Genomic DNA, 22979 nt, shown 5'->3' with positions numbered 1-22979 from the left:
TAGTTTGATTCAGACACAGAAGCTTCAAACTGAAAGTTGAACTTCTTCATATCACTTCTATTTTAGATACTTGATTTTGTGTCTCAGTATATTGGCATTTAATTTATACACCGAGGGCTACAATACAAACACATTTCTGCTTTATCTTGAGAGTGTTAAATTATGTGGCATTAAATGTTATAGTGGGCTGGTGAGATCACTCAACTGATAAAAGCTAAGAGCGCTTGCTGTGTAGCACAGCCTGAAGACTCAATTGAGTACCCAAATCCCCATACAAAAAGAGAGATGTGGTGTTGCACATCTGTCATTCCAGCATCCCCAGCATCCAGATAGGAGACAGAAGCTGGAAATTAGTTCAGAAGCTAGAAGGGAAGGTAACCTAGAGCACACTGAGTAGCAGAGACACTGGAGAGCAGGCCTCAGCAGGATAGAACGAGTAAATCAATTATTGAAGGTTGACCTCTGACCTCCATATGCATGATGTGGCACACACACACACACACACACACACACACACACACATCCCTGATATATACAGAGACACAGATGATGATAATAATGATAATTAATAAAACAAATAAAAATTTCAAGTCAGTAAATACTATTTCATATGTGACACAAGAGGAAAGTTGACCAGTGACTGGAATGCCTTACATCTCTTTTTTTCCAGATTGCTCTAATGTTTAGAAAAACAAAAGACAAACAAAAACTCTGAAATTAAATATAACACACACTTCTATTATGCCTGTTGACTCGGGGTTTTCTTGCTGTTTATTCAGCAGAAGATAACAGAGAATTCAATTGTTTGCTAAGCCTTTCATCTTTCTGATAGGGAAGTCTTTTCAGATGAGAACATCACTGTGCAGTGCACGAGACACTTATGCCAGTTTTCAAAGGGAAATCTGGGTGTGCAGGGGACCTGATGACCCTGTGGGCCTGAGGAATGGAGTAGGGGTAGTATATGTATTCAGAGACCCTGGGAAACAAGATCACCCCTGGGATGTGCTGTGCAATCATGTAGATAGAGCTGGAGCTTAGAAGTTGGCAGTGGGTTTCAAACATTATCTTAAAACTTGCAGTAATTGTTTTAACAAGGGACCTTCTTTCCTGCTTTTCTCATCATGCATTGCACCTGGAAAACTATATAGCCTGCTGTGTAGAAGGGTTTGAAGGAGTGAGGTACAGTCAGCTGCTTTCTTATGGTCTTTGAGGAGACACATCATGCCTGGGTTTATTGTGTTTTCTCCAGAGGATAACACACATAGAATATCTTCAGAAGACTAATGACCACACAAAAGATGCCTAAGATCTCTTATAACATTTGCTTTTAAAATGTCTTGTCAGTGTTTATATTTCTCAAATTTCAGTGCGTTCATATAAGTGTATTTGATAGGCAAGTCAATGTGTTTGCAATTTCTAGATTATTGTCTCAAGAACAAAGACAAGTAGACTGAACTCTTCTTCCTCCTCCAAGCTGAAGGGCAGATGTACTGGGAAGTGAACCTTGACCATATAGAAATGGATATGCTAGGAGAAGGAACAAGGGATAACGGAACTTCACCCTTTGCAAGACCTGATAAAAGAAGGCTCTTCTGCAAACCTCTAGGCTGCCTATCCTGCATCAAAGACTTACAGAGCAATTATTTTTTATTCTTAAGGACCTTTATATTGGCATAGTTTCTCCTAGCTAATGCACACCATAAATTCTTGTGGGGTGCTTCACCATAATTTTTTAAAACCAGAATAGCTGAATAATGAAAAGATCTAAGTACTAGAGATTTGCACATAGGAAGCATTATTAATTTGCATTAAAATGATCTAAAACTATATTGAACCAAATTTTACCTTCAATGATTTTCAGAACACTCTGAGTCTTGCATAGCTTCAAGGTCATCTTTATGAACACTAATTATAGTATAAGTCTATAGACGCTGGGACTTGAGCAAATCTATAATAACCTCATGACAAACTCCTGAAATTGCATTTTCAAAATAAATTCCTGAGGCAGTCTAGTTTTTTTTGTAATTTATCTTCATTATGAAAACAGGCTATGGAATGTGAAAATAACTTTTGCAAATGTTCTCCTTATTTGGGAACTGAATATGGAAACATCCACCTTTTAAAACTAACTAAAAATCAGAAAATACTTTTATACTTAACATTTTCAATGATGCAACACATTGAGATTCATAATATTATGTTGATAAACCAGTTGCAAAGCTGTGACCTAAAAGTGTAGATATTATTTTATTTTATTTTACCTGCTCCAATCACTCTCTCAATGCGAATTCTTGAAGGATCAATCTCTTTTGCAAATTCATGGACTGCTAGGGATGGGTCTTCATAGGTGTCTGGATCAATGTATGTTTTAACTCCTGGAAAGCGCACTGCAACAAAATATGAGATTGATTTAATTTAATAGTATTTTATTAGACATATATTTTGTGAGCATGTAAAGGGAGAAGTGACACACTAAGGTACTTACATGTTAATGATTTAATTTTTTCTGTTTTCCCTCCTGGTTGATGCCTGAACAAAAAGGGAAACACAGAGAGATCCCACAGTACATAAATTCTCTCTCTCTTGCTTTGCTTCTTGGCTGCCATGAATTGAATAGTTTTTGTCACACGATCTTACCTCCAGGATACATTATCTCACTATAGGCAGAAATACAGAATTAGGTAACTATAGACAGGATCCTCTGAAAGGATGAGTTTGAAATAAGTCCTTGCTCCTTAAGAAATCTAATGTAAAGCAATGGCAAAATTACTGTGACTAAACTGGATCCTGTGGTTCAAAAACTCTGGAAATGGTTTATGAAAGGATCTGAAAAAATTCTGGTGACAGAGGTTCAAGAAGCTTTAAGAAGTATCTAAATGTAATTCCGGAGAGAAGTCAGAAGACTAGAATGCAGGTGGTAATGCCAAGAGTAAAGACTGTATGTATAGAGTTTCTTACAGGAAGTAGAACTCTACTGGAAATCTGACTAGAGAACATTTGTGTTACATTCTGACAAAGAATTTCCCCACATTTTGTCCATGCCCCAGGGGAAGGCTAAATTTAAAGGTTACTGACAGAAGATATGGTGGAGGAAATTTCCAGTAGCCCAGTAAGGCTCTGATACAGTTGTGGTAATTATATTCTCATGTGGTTACATGAGAACTGTGATTTAAAAAACAGAATAGAGGGTTTTGAAAACCTACCTCACAATTTGCTCAAAGAGATGTAAATTTAAAATTATGGAAAAGGAGGGAGTGGCTTGCTATAGAGATTAGAACCATCAAAAAGAAGCTATGTACTCTACTTTGGAACAATAAAATATGCCTTGGGAGCCATTCAGGAATGAGCAGGCTTTTACCCATGTCACACAAGGTATTTCTAAGAAGAGAGATACACTGGCATATACTACTAACTTAGGACTATTTAGACATTTGTTTCCTTAAGATTCATTTCGTTTTTTTCAGTCATCTAGACATTGAGAGGACTCTATAGTCGTGGTTGATGTTGGCAAAAGATCACAGCATTATGTTTCACCAATTCTAGTGTTGTAATGATGAAAGTAGAAGAATCATGGAGGTGAAGGGTTAATAGAATTTTTGCTTCTAGCAGACTAAACTGTGACAGGAGAGGAGGTCAGCTAGTTCTAGGGCTTTGTGCTCCAAGAACTTTGATATGGTTGAATACGATTGAGTCTTGAGAAAAACCCTGTACTTTCCCATGATTGTTCCTTGAACCCTGTCACACACTGAATAATGGGCTGGAACTTTCCACTGGTACTTTCCAGCTCCCCCCTCACTCCGCCTGGTTTGTGTTTTTTCCCCCTTAAATATCCTACTCTCCTCGAGCTGGGGGTCAAGCTCCTCTGCCCCTGTGTGGGAGTCTCAACCTCAGTGAGCTGATTGAACTATATCTCTTGTTGATTGCAACAAGATCGGTGTCATTGAGTCATTGAGTGGCCATAATCTCCTGTGGCTTGAGTGGGGATCTCCCCTCTCTGGGAGGGCCTTTCAGAGGCTTCCATGCAACTTTCAAAGAAAGCCAGGAGATCCAGGCAATGTATAGATTTTACATTATTGTACTAAGTCCTGATAGGATAATGTATAAAGGTAAGAAAGCAAAGCTAAAGATGGAATAGAGATCCCAGGAAGCTAGGGATTATGGGAATATGAAATACCTATTGAGAAAAGCAGCAAGTAGACCCAACCTAGGAACATAGTCAAGTGTGCTACAAATAGCTAGGAGGATGTCATGCCCAAGTCCTTTAAAATTTATGTCATTCTACAACATGACCTAGATGCTAGAGATAAAGCCATCTGATTGAATATTTACTCTGTAGTATTTTCCTTGTTTTGGTCCAAACCTTATTTGGTGTTCCCTATTTCTGACATTTGGAATGAGTGTATTGGCATTAATTTTGTATCAATTTATTTGGTCTCTGTGACTCTGTTTTGTTGGAAACTTTGAAGTTTTCAGCATTGTTGCATTATTAACACTTTAAAGAGTGGGTTCTGGGATATGGAATGAATTTGACATTGTAAGATATTGTAAGATGCACATGAAATTGTTTGAAGCAAGGGGTAGAATGCATGCTATGGTTTAAGGAGACACGTTTAGACATCAAGTTGATGGAAGGTGGACTCAGGATGGTTAATTTTGATTGACCACTTAACTAGAGAAATACTTTGGGGGTTAATAAAGGTCTTCTTTTGGTGTGTTTATACAGGGGCTCTAAGATAGTAGTCATTAAGAGAGAAGACTTCCTTATATCTTGGTGAATCAACCCTATGGGCTAGTATGTGGGTGAGGTAATGAAGGCACGTACACTAACCCACAGCATAGGCTGTACTCACAGTACATTCTGCTTTTTATCTGCCATAAGTTGAATGTATTTGCTCCATCATAGCCCTTATGCTGAGACCTCTGAGATCATGAGTAAAATAAACCTTGAACTTATAAGGTGTTTCTGTCCACTATTTTGTCACAGAGACTCAAAATAACTAACACATAATATAAAATGAGTGGATGATTGTTAGGCACTCAAGACTTCGCCCTAAGATGGCACCGGCTGCCTGAGAGCCGTGGAGTAAACAAGCCCTTATTTGGCAAGTGAGGTTGCACCCTGAGTGAGGAGATCTGGCGTGATCTGACCGCAGGCCTATGGAGAGATGAGACGTGGTACACACTGATTGGTCTCTGCAGGGTTATAAGCCTTGGCACTGAAGGGAAAGGGGTCACTTCTGTTAAGCTGAAATAGTAGCCTGAGTAAACCACTTTGAGAAGGAACCTGAGTGTTGTGTGCTTTACTCTTGCTGGACGGGAGAGGCGCACGGCAGATGATATTTGATTTTATTAGTTCTTAGAAATTGAAGACCGTACTAATTCACAACTAACTAGTATTTTTAGTCTTGTGTTCTTACAGGAAAAATTTAAAAAACAAACAAAAAATAAGAAAGCAAGTTTAGAGGAGGCAATAAGATATTCCTTGGTAACTATAATTTGCTTTTTAAAATTATTATATGTTTGCTGTCTTCATTCATTGCCTTTTGCTATACCTTCTTATTGTTTTGATAGCCACACATGAGAAAATTAGCATTTTAAACAAATAGAAGCAGAAAAGTACATTTTCAGATGCATGAGGACCTGACATTGATTCTGAAATGCTATGTTCATCTTGACTTGTCAAAGTTTAAATATAACAGAAAAGAGATAGTTTGTATCTCTCTATTGTATTCATATGTTCATTAATTTTATTTTCTACTGATAACTTAATCAGACTTACAATTTATATTTACCTTGATTCTGATAGAGAATTAGTGTCAGCTAATTAGGTATATGATCATGTTGAAAATACTACTTTAAAGACAGATAAAAATGCTATTACTAACTCATACATAATTTTAACAATTAAGTCATTTGGGTAAAATGATAATGCCTTCCAATACAATAACTAGATAACAACATTTCCTCCATGAAAATGCAATATATGTAATATAAGAAAGACCATGGCCAAATGGGTCCCAATTGTGAATATCAGGTTTCCAATTTAATTAATCTCTACTTTCTTAAACACTCCTTTTTTTTTTCCTTCCCTTCCTTGGCGACTTCAGGTTATTTTCAATAGGACTTGCTGAGACCATCTGCCTTAGTTTATGCTAATCTGCTGCTTGGAAAGCAGATAATAAATACTTCAGAAGCACTGTTTCTCTTTGCACCCCAGTAAAAAAAAAAGCCCTGCAGAGAATCTTAAGGTTGCCCAGCATTAGTCATCTGCCCACATGTCTGCAGCCAGGTTTTTGGAATCTGTTTACAATGTTTTGAGGTTGTCTCAGGCCAGGTCTCTCAGGCAGATGGCTCTTAGACCACTTTGAAAAATGGTATGTGGCTTAGAATTATTTCCAAGTCATCTCAGAAATTTATAATGTATTACTTAAAACCTTTCACCTTTTTGCTTTGTTTTGTTTATGCTTAGTTTAAGAGAAAAGGGAGGTCTAAATAGCTGAGCAAGTTGCTCTGTATATTATCCGTATACTTTGGTTAATTAAAGAACATTCCTTTCTTGTTACTTCAGTATCTCTCAATAGACAAACTGTCTTGATGAAAGAGTTCGCAATTTGAAGGTGAAGGTGGAGGTGGGTATTTGGGAGAAGAAAAGGGCAATTACCCAACCAACTATAGTGGTAATTATAGCTTGCTAAGGAAGAGATCTTCAAATGAATATAACCTTGTAGTTAGCACAGGGCTTCATACATATTCTAAGAGTTAAAGAGCTGATATACCTTTATAGTTCTAATGAATTGTAAATTGCTTTGTTGTATGATTAAGTGACAATCTCTCTGAAAGGTAATAAGGGTTTTTCAACATGTCTATAACTAATGCTCCACTAAACAAAACTGACCCATGTTCCAGAGTCTTTGTGATGGTGAATAACTAGACACAATCAGTCACTACATATTTTTAGTAAACTCAATTTGTTGGGTTCCCCTGCAGGCACTGAAGAAAAGATAATGTCATTTAATGAGAATCAGGTGCAATTTCTACCCTAAACCTGGAGCTAGATGAAGTCCTTCATGCCAAAAGGTTGGAAATGAATTTTTTGTTTGTTTGCTTTCTCAGCCCGGTGGATCACAAAGTTGAATGGAGCTCTGGAGGAATTAGGAAGACACAGAGCAAGGAACAAGACAATACTCACGGTGGCTATTCTGTAAGTGCGTTCTTCTCTTCTCTTCTGACTTCATTTTGGCCTTTATGTACCATTGACACCTTACAAAAAGGCAAACAGAAGCTTATTTAAGCATTATGTAATACAAGGATACAAAACAATTAAGGGCCTGGGGTCAGTGGTTAAAAGCACTTGCTACTACCCTTCCAGAGGTCTTGAAATCGATTCCCAGCACCTATGTTAGAGAGCTCACTACTGCCTGTACCTTCTGCTTCAGGGGATCTAACACCCTCTTCTAGTCTCCATGTGCTCACATACATATACATTTCTACATATATATGATTTGCAACTAAAATTAAAAAAATAATTAAAAATATTAGAAAACATATCATCCACGGACAAAGTTCTTGTCTCTCTTCATAAAGACCAACTTGAAAATATATTTATAATGTGAAAATGCCTCGTATAACATTTTTTATATACATAAATATTAGCATCAGATAGGACTGTCAAATAGACTGATTGAAAAGATAGGATTTTCATAAAATATTTTATGAAAATATTTTGTTGCATGAAAAGTCAAAATGACAGTGTGATATTGCGTTATAAAAATACTGCTAAGAACTTATCTATTGATAGTTGCTTAGTAAACGTTGCCAAAAGAACACTAAATATAATAACTTCTGTTGGACATATCCTTTACCTGCTATAAAATACATTTTTTCAGCAAACTTGGGGTGTGGATATCTTGACAACAATAATTTATTCGTCATAAAATTGCACACAAGTGAAATGATAATCTATATGACATACTAATGCAAAGACATAAAACATATCATATTATCTAGACTGTGATAATTTAATATCATGATTAATTTTGATTTAGAAAGATTCTTAATTTCCATTTTGAAAATTTCTTTGAAGATGTTTAGGGTGCATATAATATTAGATCATTTAATTTAAGAGGAGTGTCATATTTGTATCCAACAATAAAAAATAAACAAAAAATCCATTTATCATGAAGTTGATTTAAAATATTGCATTTTGTACTAACCCATTATATAATCAAATCAAATAGACTTTGTAATGCATGTTACGTACATCTTGTGGTAAAGGAATTAAGGCTTTTGTTTGTTTTTGCTTTGTTTGTTTTGTTTCTCCTCATCTTTTTCTGTCATAGGGATCTGAATGGCACACCCATTACCTATTACCTGTGGCTATCACTTCTTTATCTGCTTTAGGAGTTTTCTGCTAGGGTTTAGTGCTTTATATGGAGTCAGCCTGTGTATCTATTGCTTGTTTTAAGTGCATTATTTGTACAGTTTTAAATCATGAAAATAGAATCTTGTATCATTCACAGGTTACTGATTATTAACAGAAGTCTTGAGGAGTTCTCTGTGCTCTTACTGATGTTTACAAATGTCCTTGGTTTTCTGTTCTTGTGAGAAATTATCACTTCCAAATCAGCTCGGGGAGAGAAGGCTTTATTTTAGCTTACAACTGTCAATTCACTAAAACTACAGGATATCAAGCAAGAAAGCTGGAGGAAGGAACTGAAGCAGAAGCCAGAGAGGAGTGCTGCTTACTGGCTTGCTCACTGTAGCTTGTTCAGCCTAATTTCTTATACTTTCCAGTATCACTTGCCAAGGTACTTGTAGGTATCACCTACAAGCAGATAGGCCCTCTCATGTCCATCTGAAATGGTCAATCTGGTAGGGAGATTTTCTCACCTGGGGTTTCCTCTTCCTAATGACTCTTTATGCCAAATTGACATAAATTTAGCTAGCACAAGAATGAATACATATTTTCTTTTAGAAGAATAATCTGAAAGTATTTTTGATTTCTGATAAATACATGTCTAATATTACTTCAAAAGAAGTTATTTAAAAATAACTCCAACATACTATCTTCAGTCTTATTTGTGAAGTTTAAGGACTTGCATCTTGGCCATCATCCAGTACATTTAAAGATGAAAATATGGTTTTCAGTACATTGTCACACCCAAACCATAAAAGCAGAGAACTTAGTCCAAGATAGGTGAATCCCTTTTACCAATAATCAGAACTCAAATCTAAATCTTTCACTTTTGTCAACTTATAATAATTAAAAAAATCAACATATTATTCTAAAGCAGAAAAATATTACATTTATTAAAAATAAAATAATTTTAATGTATCTTCATATTTAATTAACAAAACATCTTACTTTCATAACAAATTCAAAGAGTTTTATGTAAGTTGCTCTGTCTAATTAAACAAAAATTTTTTTTCCAAAAAAGTCCTTCAAGGAGTCATCAGAATATAGTAAAGAAAAAAAAATCAGGAGTGAGTTATTCTTTACTCTTCAGCTTTCAGACTTCTTGACTGCAGGCTTTGGCTGTTAGTTTATTGGGAATTGATGCTGAACATTGGTAGTTGCTCCTCCCCCTGCATCCCTGTGGAGTTGCCCATGGTGTGTTCATGTCAGGCATGTGATTACACATACACACATGTGAATACACATAAAGGGTGGTTATCCACTGTCTTGTGGATAATCTGGATGAATACACATAAAGGGTGGTTATTCACCATCTTGGGGATAACCTGGGTGAACAAACATAAAGGATGGTTATCCACTATCTTGGGGATAACCTGGGTGAAACACGTAAAGGGTGGTTATTCACCATATCGGGGATAACCTGGGATGACTCGCTTACCTCCCAGTGATGAGAAAGAACAGAGTAAGGATGACTAGGAGAGTGAATCCCCCGACGGCCGCTGTGGCTATGACCAGGATCTGCCCTTGTTCTGCCGCCATGTCAGAAGCTGAAACGCAGACGCAAGGGACACTTGGTGGTCAATATCTTATTGTGATGATGGTTAAAAGCACTGTAGATTTGACCTTTATTTTCATAGATCTCTAAGCAACCCAGGTGAGATAAGATGTATATAATTAATGTTTGCCGAACTGAGGTCATCATCCACCAAGCAAAAGTTTCTTCTATAAGCTTAGCTTAGTTTAGCTATCATTTGTATATTTAACGGTTCCTTTTAAGATTGCATTTGGCTATCTATTTTTAGAACATCAAGGTTCTGTGATATTCAGAGCAGTAAAACAAAAGCTGATTGATAGACCTCTGTAACTGACTTGCCGGATTTCAACACACTAACACAATTAGAAGGTGTATAATCAATGTAACTTACATTAAATATTGTAGAAGAAACGAAAGTAATCTTAACTTGACAATTAAAGAGCCTTAACATGATCAGTCTTGTTAATGAAATAAAAAAGGAGGAGAGGCAGAGAGCCTTTGGGGCGGCCCTGCTTGGCAAAAATCTGACATGGGCCAAGGACAAGGAAATGGGCTGCTTGGCAGGAATCTGACATTGGCCAAGGACAAGGAAGTAGGCTTCAGGTAGGAATCTGACATTAGGCTAGAACAAAGAAGTAATTTCAGGTAGGAATCTAAATCTTAGGCTAGAACAAGGAAGTAATGTCAGGCAGGAATCTAAATTTTAGCCCAGAACAAGGAAGTAGGCTTCAGACATGAAAATGACTTTGTGCTAGGACAGGGAAGTTGGCTTAGGTATTTTGATCATCCTGACAAGCCCTTATAAACAGTAATCACGGGAGTGTTCAAGGAATTTTGTTTATTGCCTTGCTTGTTCTTTGACTATTTGTATTTATTGTCTTGCTTGTTCCTTGACTATTTGCATCTATTGTATTACTAGTCCCTCAACCTAGAACTGACCTTAATACTTGCATCTAATTAAAATGGTATAAAAGCAAAAAGGAGGAGGGAGGATGGGATGGGGGGTTCTAGGGAGAAGAAATGGGGAAAGAGGATGACATCTGAAATGTAAATAAATAAAATATCCAATTAAAAAAATAAGATCGCATTTGCATTGCAGATTCATTTGGCAGCTGTTTCTACAATATGAAAATCATGTGCTGTAATATAAATTAATAAGTTAAACTAATTTAATTTATATTTAATGTATTTCACTAAATTCAAGTATTAAAGATATAAATTCCCATATTCACAGAGCAAGGATATATTTATGTGGAAAAGAATTCACATGCACATGTGTATATATATGTATATGCATATGTTATGCATGTATATGATATATATGTATACATATATCATAAATAATAAGTAAGGGAGAAAAGACTATCTAAGTGCTTTCTTTTTGTTGTTGTTGTTGCTGCTGTTGGTGAAAAGGCCAAATCATATACAGCAACATCACACTACTTTTTTTGCTGAATGTGATGTTTAGCAATAGTTTTCAACTTGACAGAACCTAGAATCACCTCCGTGATGCCTGCATCTGAACATACATGTGGGGCCTGTTTTGATTATATTTAACGTTAATTATGGATGGAATCCTTTCATGTGCTGGGATCCGGGAATGAATAAATGTTGGCTAGCTGTCCCTGATTGTGTTATGGTCAGTGCTTTGGGTTGTTGTTTCCAGCCCTGACTTCTCTTCCTACATGTTGGATCTGTGAGCCAGAATAAACCTTTGTCTTTAAGTTGCTGTTATCATAATGTTTTTAATATATAAAGAGAGAATAAACTAAGACATTGTTAAAAGTATTTAAGCTAAGTTTTGAATTGGGGCTCTTGAACATTATAGTCTAGAGAATTCTTGTCGTTAAAAACTGCCACAGCTACATATCCCTAAAATACACTGGTTCAATTCATTACTGTCTTCCGTTTTCTCTATTACAGCTTTCTACACCGGGTGTGGTGGGATATTGCTTAAATATGAAGATGTATACACAGACAGAAATATCACAGTGAGTCCTTTAATATATAAAATTGGTGTGTGTTAATGAGTTAGTTAAAAAGTTTCCTCATGTAACTTATGACTACAGTTCAGGCTTTTAGATTTTAGTTTTGTTTTCTTTTCTATAAGTACAAATTATAATTCAGTCATCAGTAGCCTAAAATATTAATCAAAAAGTCCCATTAACATCCTTCAACATGACTAAAGCACCACAAATTATTTCATTTGTGTGTGTGTATGTGTGTTGTATGACTATGTATCAGCGTGTGCCCCAATGTGCATATGGGTGTCAGAGGACAATATTGGTTTACAGTTCTAGATTTCTACCTTGTTTGAGACAAAGTTTCTTATCATTCACTACTTTTTTGCCAGGCTAGCTTGGCATACACAGTCCACAAGTGTCCATTATTTTTTCCCCCCTCTACTTCCCATCTTCCTATAGGGGCACAGCTATGGCTCTGCTACTGCATCCAGCATTCATAGGGTATCAGAACAAACCCAGGTCATCAGGCTTGTGCAGCCTCCTCTGTGAGGGAGTGCTAACTGTTCACTTCAGTAAGAAGTCATTCTGTCACAATATTTAGAAGACTTTCTAAATGTAATAAAAAGCAAGTCACGTTTGTTTGGTTTTTAGTTCCAGAAATGTATTAAATATTGGAATCAGATTTTAGTCGCCATTATTTCATCAGGGAGTTTTTACAATGCTCAGTTTTGACACATAATCTGTTGAGAGACAAGTTAAACGGTTGCATCTTATCTAGTAAATAATGGACTCAAGCTTTTCATTAGTTCTTCTCCAAGTTTCGCAATCTTCAAAATAGTACTGATATGGGAATTAATGGTGTACTCCAAAATGTCATATTTTCTCACTGAAAATTATTAAACTACAAATTTTCTAAAAAATTTATGTTTCAGAAAAATTACAGTATTATCTCTATTGAAGATAAAGAAGATGACATTTTTTTAAAAAGAAGACACTATTTACTTACAACTCCTGTGCTCATAAAAGATATAATCTACTTCAAGAATTTTCAGCCTAAAACAAATATTTTTATAGTAGTCAGTTCTCTAGTGATTTCTTCAGACTGTATTCAAAGCTCAGATGAGAATAAGATTATGTAGCTACATGGCTTGTGAAAATCAGAAAGTTTGTCATAGAAATTTAAATAATAACTTAGTTTATCACTAATATGTTTCCTTTTGTGTACTTCTGATTACATGTTTATGAACTGGGTTTGAATTTAAAATTTAATTGTTTTAACAGAATATTAAATAAATTTGAAGACTTCATAGCCCTGCATAATTATTTCCTAAGCATGAATATTAGTAAAATTCAGCATTTCTGTATAAAGAATAACATACACATGTACTGAACACAGACAAATGTAATGCTTAATGAATATTGCTATTGTACTGGGTATAAAATAATACAGAGAATGAGGCTAATATGAGTAGGGAAATATGACAAACATAATGATCCATACCATATCTATGTTCCTAGGACAATAATTTGAAATATTATTTAATGTTTGTTCATGATCTACATACTCATGCCAGTACCATTGTTACAGCTATTTGTGGGACTGTCCAAACCCAAACACACTGCACAAAGCAAAGATGACAGTACAATACTGATTTATCTGTTTCCAAGGCCTAGCTCCTGAAGTATTTTAAATGGCCCCTTTCAGTAACAGGCGGAGCTACTAGTTCCAGTTTTCCTTTAGTTCTAGCAGAATCATAGATTGTGGGAAAAATTTAAAAAAGGCCGCCACAGCGGCGCAAGCCCGCCGCCGTGGCGGGTCCCCACATCAGGGAGGGAGATCCTACGGTTCCAGCGGCCTGAGGGCCTTGGCGGCGGCAGGCCCCAGTAACACGAGGAAGTCCTTGGTTCCAAAAAGGTTTATTGACATGACGGATAATAGATGGATCTAGGCGTATCCCCCAAAAACTCAGGGCCGTCCCGAGTTATATAGGGAGGGAGAAAGGGGGAGGATTAGGGGAGGATCTGGGGGGAGGAATGTTTAATTTGCTCTGCCCTCTGGCCTTCATTAGTATGTAAATCTCTAAGGCCTGAGGCCTATCGCCTGGGTGACTCTATGGAGATCTGTGACTGTTTTTCAGGATCTTAGGTGATGGGAGGGACCGAACTCCTGCCGGTTCTCAAGAGGAATTCCACAGAGAATCTCGGGGTTCTAAGTACCTGCTCAACCATGACCCAGGATACCCTTATGCAGTCCCACAATAGATGACCTTGTTTTCCCTTGGCTTTGAATCTTTAATGTGAGAGTGTTGAATTACTTTTACTTGTCACAGTCTGCCAGAGATAGGTAACTGTTTTATTGTGTTTTCCAGCAGAGCTACAATAACATATTAGAAAGAACAAAGTTTGCCACTTGGAAGGAGGAAGAATGCCCTGGACCATTGCTGCAGCTTTCATTCCTCTTGCTGGACAAGATCTGCCTTTATCGGATTAGTGCTGGTCCATCACAGAGCTCTGATTTCATCTTAGGGCAAACTTCAAATCCCTTAACTTTATTAATGAGGCTTTTCCCAACCGCCTAGCACAAGTCTCTGGCTTATCTGATTATAGTTTTCCTTCAGCTCCTTGAGTGAATCATGCTTTCTTAATATCAGTTCCTGACAGTTCTCTTTCATGGACACCCAGATATTTGGAAAGCATTATCCCAGTTGTTTACATATTATTCAGCTCTCAGACATGTTTTCATAATCCCTTAAACTAACGCTATGAAAGAAACCGTAGTGTGCTGTGCTATCACACACAGACACACAGACACACACACACACACACACACACACACACACACACACACACACATTTTTAAAAATTGGGATAAAAGTTCTACAAAGGCAGGAAATTCAATCTGTGATGTCTGTTGCAAGTTCAATGTGACATACCTCCGCTCCTCTCAAAGAGAAAGTGTAAATAAAAACCATATCCAGCATGGATTATGTGGATGGTCTTAGATCTAACAGCAATTCTTATGTGAAGATGAGATGAGAAGACAAAGAGGGTGTGGCCCAAGTTATAGCTGGGAGTGACTAGAGTTACAGCTGGCAGGACAAAGGACTGGAGGAAGTGGTGAAGAGATCCTTCTCAGAGCCCTGAGGAAGGTGTGCTTTGGCTTCTATTTGTCATCTCCTGTTGTAAGGCACCAATTGTGTAGTACAGTACACAACAACAAATATGGAGCCCAACTCCTATGACTTGATATGAAGTTGTAGCTTAATAAATATAATGAGAGACTGAATTGAGTAGGCGTATGTACTCGATAGTCTGATAAGAACAGGTTAGATTAAGCTGGGAATAGCTCACAACTGTCTTCCTTTTGACAATGTGAGGAAGATTTACCTCAAACACAGCTGCTCCATGTAGATGAACCAGCGTATTCAATATTTATTTTTAGTTACTCTACACAGGTTGGAGACAATAACCCTGGAAGGCAAGAGTTACTATAGTAACAACATTTATGTTTCACCATGGTCTGACGAACAAAGTTCAAGAATTCATTATTTCACTCAACAGTATTGATTGGAAATTACTGTGTAACAGATGCTAAGATGACACCCCTACCTGGGGATGCAGATGAACAAAACAAATGCAATTTCTATACTCGTATGTAGACTTACAGTTGAGAAGGGAGAGCAGACAGTGAACAAAAATTACAAAGAGTAAGAACTGTTACATCAGAGAAACTTGTCCACAATGCTGTCTGTATTCATTTGTGCATCCCCAAATGCTAATTATATCTAATTAGTTTTCTGACAGAAAATGTATATAGAACTTATAAGTAGTACCTATGGGAAGAGCCCTGAACCTGAAAGGAACCATAGCGGGATCTGTAGAAATAAATGAAATTGTGTCTCATTCATTGAAAAATATTTCATTAAATACAAAAAGGCCATAGTCGCAGACAAAAATAAGCATGTTAAAATGATATGTTTAATTTTATGGACATGGCAAGAAGTACACTCCCTTAAGGAAAAATAATTATTTTAAAAAATATTGTGAACTTGTTACGAGACAGCATATAGCACCTAGATAATGTTTGGATTAGGTCAGAATAACATCAAATGAAGCTCGTTCTAGTTGTTTCTATTTAAAGAGGGAAAAAACCAGAGTGAAGTTCTTTCCATGGAATCTAAATTCTATAAAAAAAAATAGATTCCATGTTTTTAGAGAAGTGTGAGAGAAAAGGAGAAAAGCAACTTGGCTATTTTTAACGAACACGTTTTCTTCTACGGAGACATATGATTCTGCCTCACTGTAATCAAGATTTTTTTTATATATATTTACATTTCAAAGTGAAATGTGTTATTTGTATTCTGTATCATTTTCTACAGAAGAGCATTTTGAAGTTAACTCATTTCTTGAAGTTGTTATGAACTTCTTCTGAAAGCTACTGGAAGATATATGATACATTTTAAATAAAGCATTTCTCAAAAATGCTGTCCAGTGAAATGCATTTTTTTGTTATTTCACTGAAATCATTTAAGAAACACCTTATATTTCAACAAATAGGATGACAGTAAAAAAAGAAAAAGAATCATTGTAAGGTTTATTTGCAAGTGATGCATGAATATTCCTTCCTTAAATCACATGTTGCAATCAGGATTCTAAATTATATAAGAGTGAGAGACACATCTAACAATGTGCAATGGAGAATAATAGATATGCAAAAATTTCAATGATACAAGCATAGATAGACATTAGAATATTATGTATGGATGATAGGTAGTATAATAAACTCTCCTGGAAGAAAAACACAGTATTATAATTTTGTAGATTACGCTGTTATTATCTTTCTTTCACACTTGGACTTGTAAACATGATCTCATGTTGAATCTTTGAGCAAGTCAAACTTTTAGTACATCTTACACTGTGTCTTCATCATCAATGACAAGGTATAATATCTGCCTACCGAAATACATGAGAAAGTGAGTTACTTATGTCTGTCGATCTGCCTTGGCATAATGTGTCTTCCCAATCTATCCCACCTAATGAGATACTTGTTCTTCAAAATATTATTTAAAAGTTCTCAGATCTTCTTCATTGCCTAGAAGGTAGAGCTAGTCTGTTCTAGCAAGTGTGGCTCAGAGATGTCTATCTATGCACATGATGCTGGAGTCTACCTCATGTAGATCTTTCCACTGTCTTCCTACTGTACATGTATATTCCCACGTTTATCAATATTGTCATTTCCACCTTTTAAATATCCCCTGGTTTTGTCCTCAGTCTCTCCAATTTCCTATGCCATTTTCTCAGTTCATCTTCACATCTGATCACATTTATTTGAAATCAGCTAGATGGCAGCCTCAGTTAGGCAAAACAGAATTCAACAATAGTAAGCAAAAAGGAAAAGAACGAGATCTTATAAAAGACATATGAGTAATTAATGTTTGCATATTAAAAGTGCATAGTGTGCTTCCAAGAAGAGCATGTGTTCCCTACACTGAGTCTTCAAATTTTCCATTGATTTCTAACTTTACAGCAACAGTATAGTAGCAATAGGATAGAAATTAGACATAAAGAGAGAATTAGACAACAGTGTCCAGAGCTAAGAGTACAGACAAAATGGTGCAAGAGGCTGAAAATACGACATAGTATTCTAAACTATTTCTCACCAGAAACATGAATGTTTAGGACTATATGTACAACTCAAGGAGTATCAAAAAATATCATATGTTAGAGCTCAGTGACATAATCACTTGAAGTCAATTAGAAACACTTAGTTAATCATCAATTTCACCCAGCTATAGTCTCTATATTGCCATGTTTTAATAACAACCTCTCTGCAAGATATGCCCATAGGCACAATAGTGCCACAAAGGTTATGGGAGCAAACAACCACATTTTGCTTGAATTTAGCCTGCTTCACAAGATGGAAGCCAAACTTAAGCTGTTAATCAGGCCAAGAACCTGAGAATAAAAAGGTCGTGTTATAAAAGCTACTACTATTATATTGCTATAAACATACTAATAAGGTGATTCCTAATGACATATTGCCATACCCATAGATCAGCACATTCATAAATCCTCATCAGAGAAGTTTCTTCTTTCAGTAGATGGCAATTAAGACAGAAATCGACATCAGGTCAATGAGTAGAACATAAAAGACTTTGGAATGCTAAGTCCTATGGAGTATCTGTATCACTTCCCTTTTCTCAGGGCTTAGGGATCTATGCAACATGCTAACATGGATGGGGCATGGTGGAGGGGGAACTGAGACAACTACAGAACGGTGAGAGTTGGAGAAATAGTCTTCCTCTGAACTGAACTGATTCAATTCGGTTCAATTCAGTGACTGTCCCCCACTGGTCTTTAAGTAGCCTCTCTTTCCTGTCTGTTCTAGTGAGAGTTGGAATTATCCCATATCTGACTCATTCTGTCAAAGCTTTCTCTGATTTGTCACTTTCTCTCCCCTTAATTACACATTGTTGTTTGGGATTAAAGGTGTGAACTAAAGGTTGGTCTGTATTCCAGTGAGAGGGATTAGAGGTGTGTTCGGAGTCTGGATTCCAGACAGACTGTATCTTTAGATGGGATCCTTTGCCAGAGCAGCCATGTTGCTGGATTAAAATTCCTCTACAGCATGATGTTCGAAAAAGTGTTAAGGATTAGCAAATGTATAATCATAAAAAGTGATTAGAGAAAGAATCCATTTTCTGTGCAAAGATACATGATTCTAGGTTAAAGAATAAAAAGCTTGTTTGGTTTCCTGAGAAATGTTAACTATTAAACACATCTTAGCTTCGTATATTTGTTTTTTTTTTTAAAACTAGAATCAATTAGGGAAAAAATAAAGGAAAATAATGTGAATTAATTTCCCCAAGTCATTTGTACCTAAGCTTTCCGTGAAGTGAATATTTAGAGGAAACGTTATAAACATGGAGTTGGATTAGCACCTCTCCTTTATAATAATCCAATACTTGAGGCTATCTTCCATCACAAAAATGATATCTCTTAGATTAAAATTCAAAGTCAGAAAGACAAGAGAATCTCTCTTCCCCTCAGGTGGGCTGATTACTGAATTCTCAGCTGGTTGGACGCAAGCCTCACAGATCATCTGTGTTGCAGGGGAAGCTTTAGCGGGGATTATACTCTTCTGAAAGCAACATCACAGCAGAGCCTTTTCTACTGCTCTGCCATTTCTCCAGAAACAAAGCAATTCAGTGCATCTAACTGAGGCTTCCCTGGAACACCACCAATCTCAAGACTCACTCTCCTTGATGCCCCAATTTACCTGTCAGATGAAATGCCAAATGACAGAGGGATAATTGGGGAATGCGAATTTGGCACAACTTGATGGAGAGGAAGAGGCAGGGATAGGTGTACAGCATAATGAAATGCTTTTTTTTCCCCTTTTGGAAGAGATTCTTGTGTTCATTAATGAGCTGCACAGATGCCTTGCCACATGCAGAGAATTTTCAAAATGAAAATTAATGATCACAGCCTTTGAACAACTGGAACTATTGTCAACACTTTAAATTTCTGCAGTTTAATTTGTAATCATCTCCCTTTTGTACTGCTCCCTGTAGTTAAGTTAGGTCTTTGAGACTAGTTTTTATGACTTCATATATATATATACATCCTTTACTTTTTCTAAAATATCCAGTGTAGCATGGTATTCACTTACAAATGATACAATGTCTCATGATTACTGACTTGGAATCAATAAATTTTCTATTTCAAATGTTCTTTGATATGTACCTTTATATTATTTGTGGGTATTTGGATACTGGTAAGCATATTCAAGGCATATAGATATAAGGAATATATCTGCATTTGGACAGTTCCTTTTAAACATTTGTAATTAATCCTGGTTCAGGGTGGGGTACTTATTAGCAGCTTAAACTGGTTACATATATATCAAGGAGAAATTCTGCATTGAAGTAAAATTTCTGCCATTTTTATGCATAAGTTATAAGGGTCATATGTTGAAAAATTATATATGACCTAATTTATCAGTTGAAACAAAGAAAGATTGTCATTATAACCCTTAGAAACCAAAATTTTCTTTTTCTTGAATATCATAAAAGGAAACCTCAGGTGCCCCTTAGTATTTTTATCCACATGAATTGTTGCTGTGTTGCTGTGTATTCTGATCTATATTATTTCATTATCTTAAAGAAAATTTCTGTGTGGCTTCATAATCTATGTGGGTTTGTGTTTCAATTCCTAGAATAAGAAGCAAGAAAGAACCCAGAAAGATCCAACCCTGACTTCAATCACTGTAACGTATTGATAATCAGATTTATGTATTTGAGGCTTTCTTAAGTTTCTAAACTATTATTTGGAGAAAAAGCTTTACAATTAAGTATATAGCTAATAGAAATCAGAGATTTTACAAGGCTTATAGTTCTTAAGATTTTTGTACAACAAAATTTATTTTTAATAAAAGTATTTAAATGAATTGCAATTTAAAACACATGCATGTGTATTTAGAAAATTTAGAGGGCTGGCAAGATGGTTCAGTGGATAAAAAGACTTGTTGCACAAGCTTGATCTGACATAAGTCTCTGGAACCTATGGTGGAAAGAGAAAACCAACTCCTCAAACTGTTCTTTAACCTACACACACACACACACACACACACACACACACACACACACACGCCTATGCATACTCACACACCAAAGTACTTGTGAAACTGCACCTTCACTCCTCTACTACTACTATTTTTTTATTAGTAAATATATATTTTTAAAATGTAGACATTTACTATAGTATATTCTCATTGATTTAGTACTTATTAATAACTAATACAGTGTTTATCACTGAGACTGTGCTGGGTGTAGGAATTAGTTCAGGTGGTAGAGTGCTTTCCTTGCATGCCTGAAGACCTGACTTGCATTCTCAGTACAGCCTTAAACTGTGGGTAGTGCCTCCTTCTCCCAAACATCAGCGACCATCTAGGAAGATTGTAAGGCCAGAGGTTGAGGTAAGGGGAAGGCAGTGTGTCCTGGACACAGGGCTGATTCATTGATGAGCTCAGGATAGCTTCACAAGATGTCTATAAGATCAAGACCATTAACAACAATCCAACATAAAGAGCAGGGTCTCAAAAGTCCCCACTCCTACATGAGGAAAGATTTTCTTTAAGAATTTGGTTCCTGGTAAGTTGCCGATGTACTAGAAGACATTCCCAACCCCTTAAAAATCTATGAATTGCACAAATAGGTGAGTGTCTGTTGTTGTGAAGAGACACCATAACCATGGAAACTCTTATAAATGGAAACATTTATTTGGGGCTGGCTTACAGGTTCAGAGGGTTTAAGTCCATCATCATGGCAGGAGGCATGGAAGACTGCAGGCAGACGTGATGCTAGAAAAGGAGCTAGGAGTTCTTCATTTTGATTCTCAGGCCAACAAGGCCACAACTTCAATAGCCACTCCCTGTATGTCTATGTTGGCGATTTTCATACAAACTACTTCAGTGAGTAATTAAAAATAAAAGCACACCAAATTGGAATGTAGGTGGGTCAGGAAGTGTGGAGTAGATCAGGTAAGAGTTAGGAAGAAAATTGGGAAGGGTGAATATGGTCAAAATACAGCGTATACATATATGAAATTCTCAACAAATTAAAAGTATTTTACTGAAGAATTAAAAACTGGTATAATCTTGCATGGTAGTAACAAGTATCTGAGAGGAGAAAGCAGAAAGTTACAAAAGCTCTCAAGGCCATTCTTAGAAACATGACAAGTTTAAGCTAACCTGGACTAAATGTGAGCCAGTCTCCAAAATAGATAGATAGATAGATAGATAGATAGATAGATAGATAGATAGATAGATAGATAGATAAATTGTGGTATATTAAGCATTGTGATACAGATAGGCATTTCTAAGATAGAAACTATAACAGTTTCTCATCCTCATAAAAGTTTCCCTTTAGTGGCAGAAACAGATAAGTCAGCATCAGCTGAAAATCCAATAATGTTCGGTAAATGTAGGTATGTATGAGGGTCATAAAGAAATTGAGAGAGAAGGATGATTTGATTAGAAGCAAAGGGGGTGGTGATTCCTCAGCTCAAATCTACAATGATCATGAAAGCATGTAAAAATTCATAGAGAAGTTTGAGACCCCCATCTGAATTAAGGTTAGCAAGTTCACAGGCCTAGGTTCCAGAAACTAGCTGGCCACCCAAAGAAAAAACTAGCCAGGGGGCAGGTCAGCCAGGTCGTTCTGACAAAGAATAGCAGAACTAATAACACAGGTTGGCTAAGTCACTCCAGGAAGTAGCTGACCACAAGAAAATGGTCAGGTTAAGGTCATATTCCTGAAAAAAAAATGTGTACAGGATGTTTCCCACTCCCCACCCTAGTTTATGACCAGCTAAATAGTGAGATAAGAATTCTCTACTATTTTTATGATGTGGGTTGGGATTTTTCACTGTTCCCTCTTGGTTTCCCTCTTCATCTTCCTCATTTGTGGTTTTCTCCTTTAAATACCCCTTGCTCCTGAGCCTCAGGGTCGATGCTCCTCTTGTGAGTCTTGGCCTCAGCTGACTGATATCTCGAAATAAAGCCTTTTGCAGTTTGCAGCAAGTTAGGTCTCTTGTGTGATTCTGGGTGGACATAATCTCCTGTCGCTTGAGTGGGGGTCTCCACTATTCAGGGGCCTTTCAATCAGAAGGGTTTTGCTGCTCACCAAGTGGTTGAGTGGATGTTTAGAAACAAGGGCATCCTATTTCAAAGAAACTGCATTAGAACAGCCCAGAGATGCAAAAAGCCCTAAAACCTTCAGGATTTGTTTTTAATCCAAGGATGGGGAAAAGCAAAAGGGCAATTGTCTGCATCTCATTACTTTTGCTACTATGAAGATCACAAATGTTAAAGAAAATAGGTGCATTTACTCAAAATTGTAACTTTGATGGAGATATGAATTCTTATCAGAACTTCGGCAGGGGAGTCATCCTGGGTTGTGCTGAGCCTCACAGTGCTCTCATTACTTTCCAGTTACATGTGGGATTCAAATCCCACTTTTCATTGAACCAGTTGTGGTTCTGTTACTAAAGATTGAGAATGGTG

General features: G+C 36.6%; 1 protein-coding gene across 1 annotated transcript in view; it reads right to left on the bottom strand.

Moving 5' to 3' along the window:
* Epha6 (EPH receptor A6) overlaps positions 1-22979 on the bottom strand; it is a 900945-nt gene that overhangs the window by 251469 nt on the left and 626497 nt on the right. The window contains exons 8-10 of the mRNA XM_028760223.1: positions 9855-9963; positions 7190-7260; positions 2262-2387 (exon numbers count right to left, since the gene is read on the bottom strand). Coding sequence (XP_028616056.1) covers positions 2262-2387; positions 7190-7260; positions 9855-9963 — 306 coding nt within the window. The remainder of the gene's footprint in view (positions 1-2261; positions 2388-7189; positions 7261-9854; positions 9964-22979) is intronic.

The sequence above is a fragment of the Grammomys surdaster genome, unplaced genomic scaffold, assembly GCF_004785775.1.
Source record: "Grammomys surdaster isolate TR1022 unplaced genomic scaffold, NIH_TR_1.0 126398, whole genome shotgun sequence".
Taxonomy (NCBI): domain Eukaryota; kingdom Metazoa; phylum Chordata; class Mammalia; order Rodentia; family Muridae; genus Grammomys; species Grammomys surdaster.
This window is presented reverse-complemented; position numbering and strand designations above follow the sequence as displayed.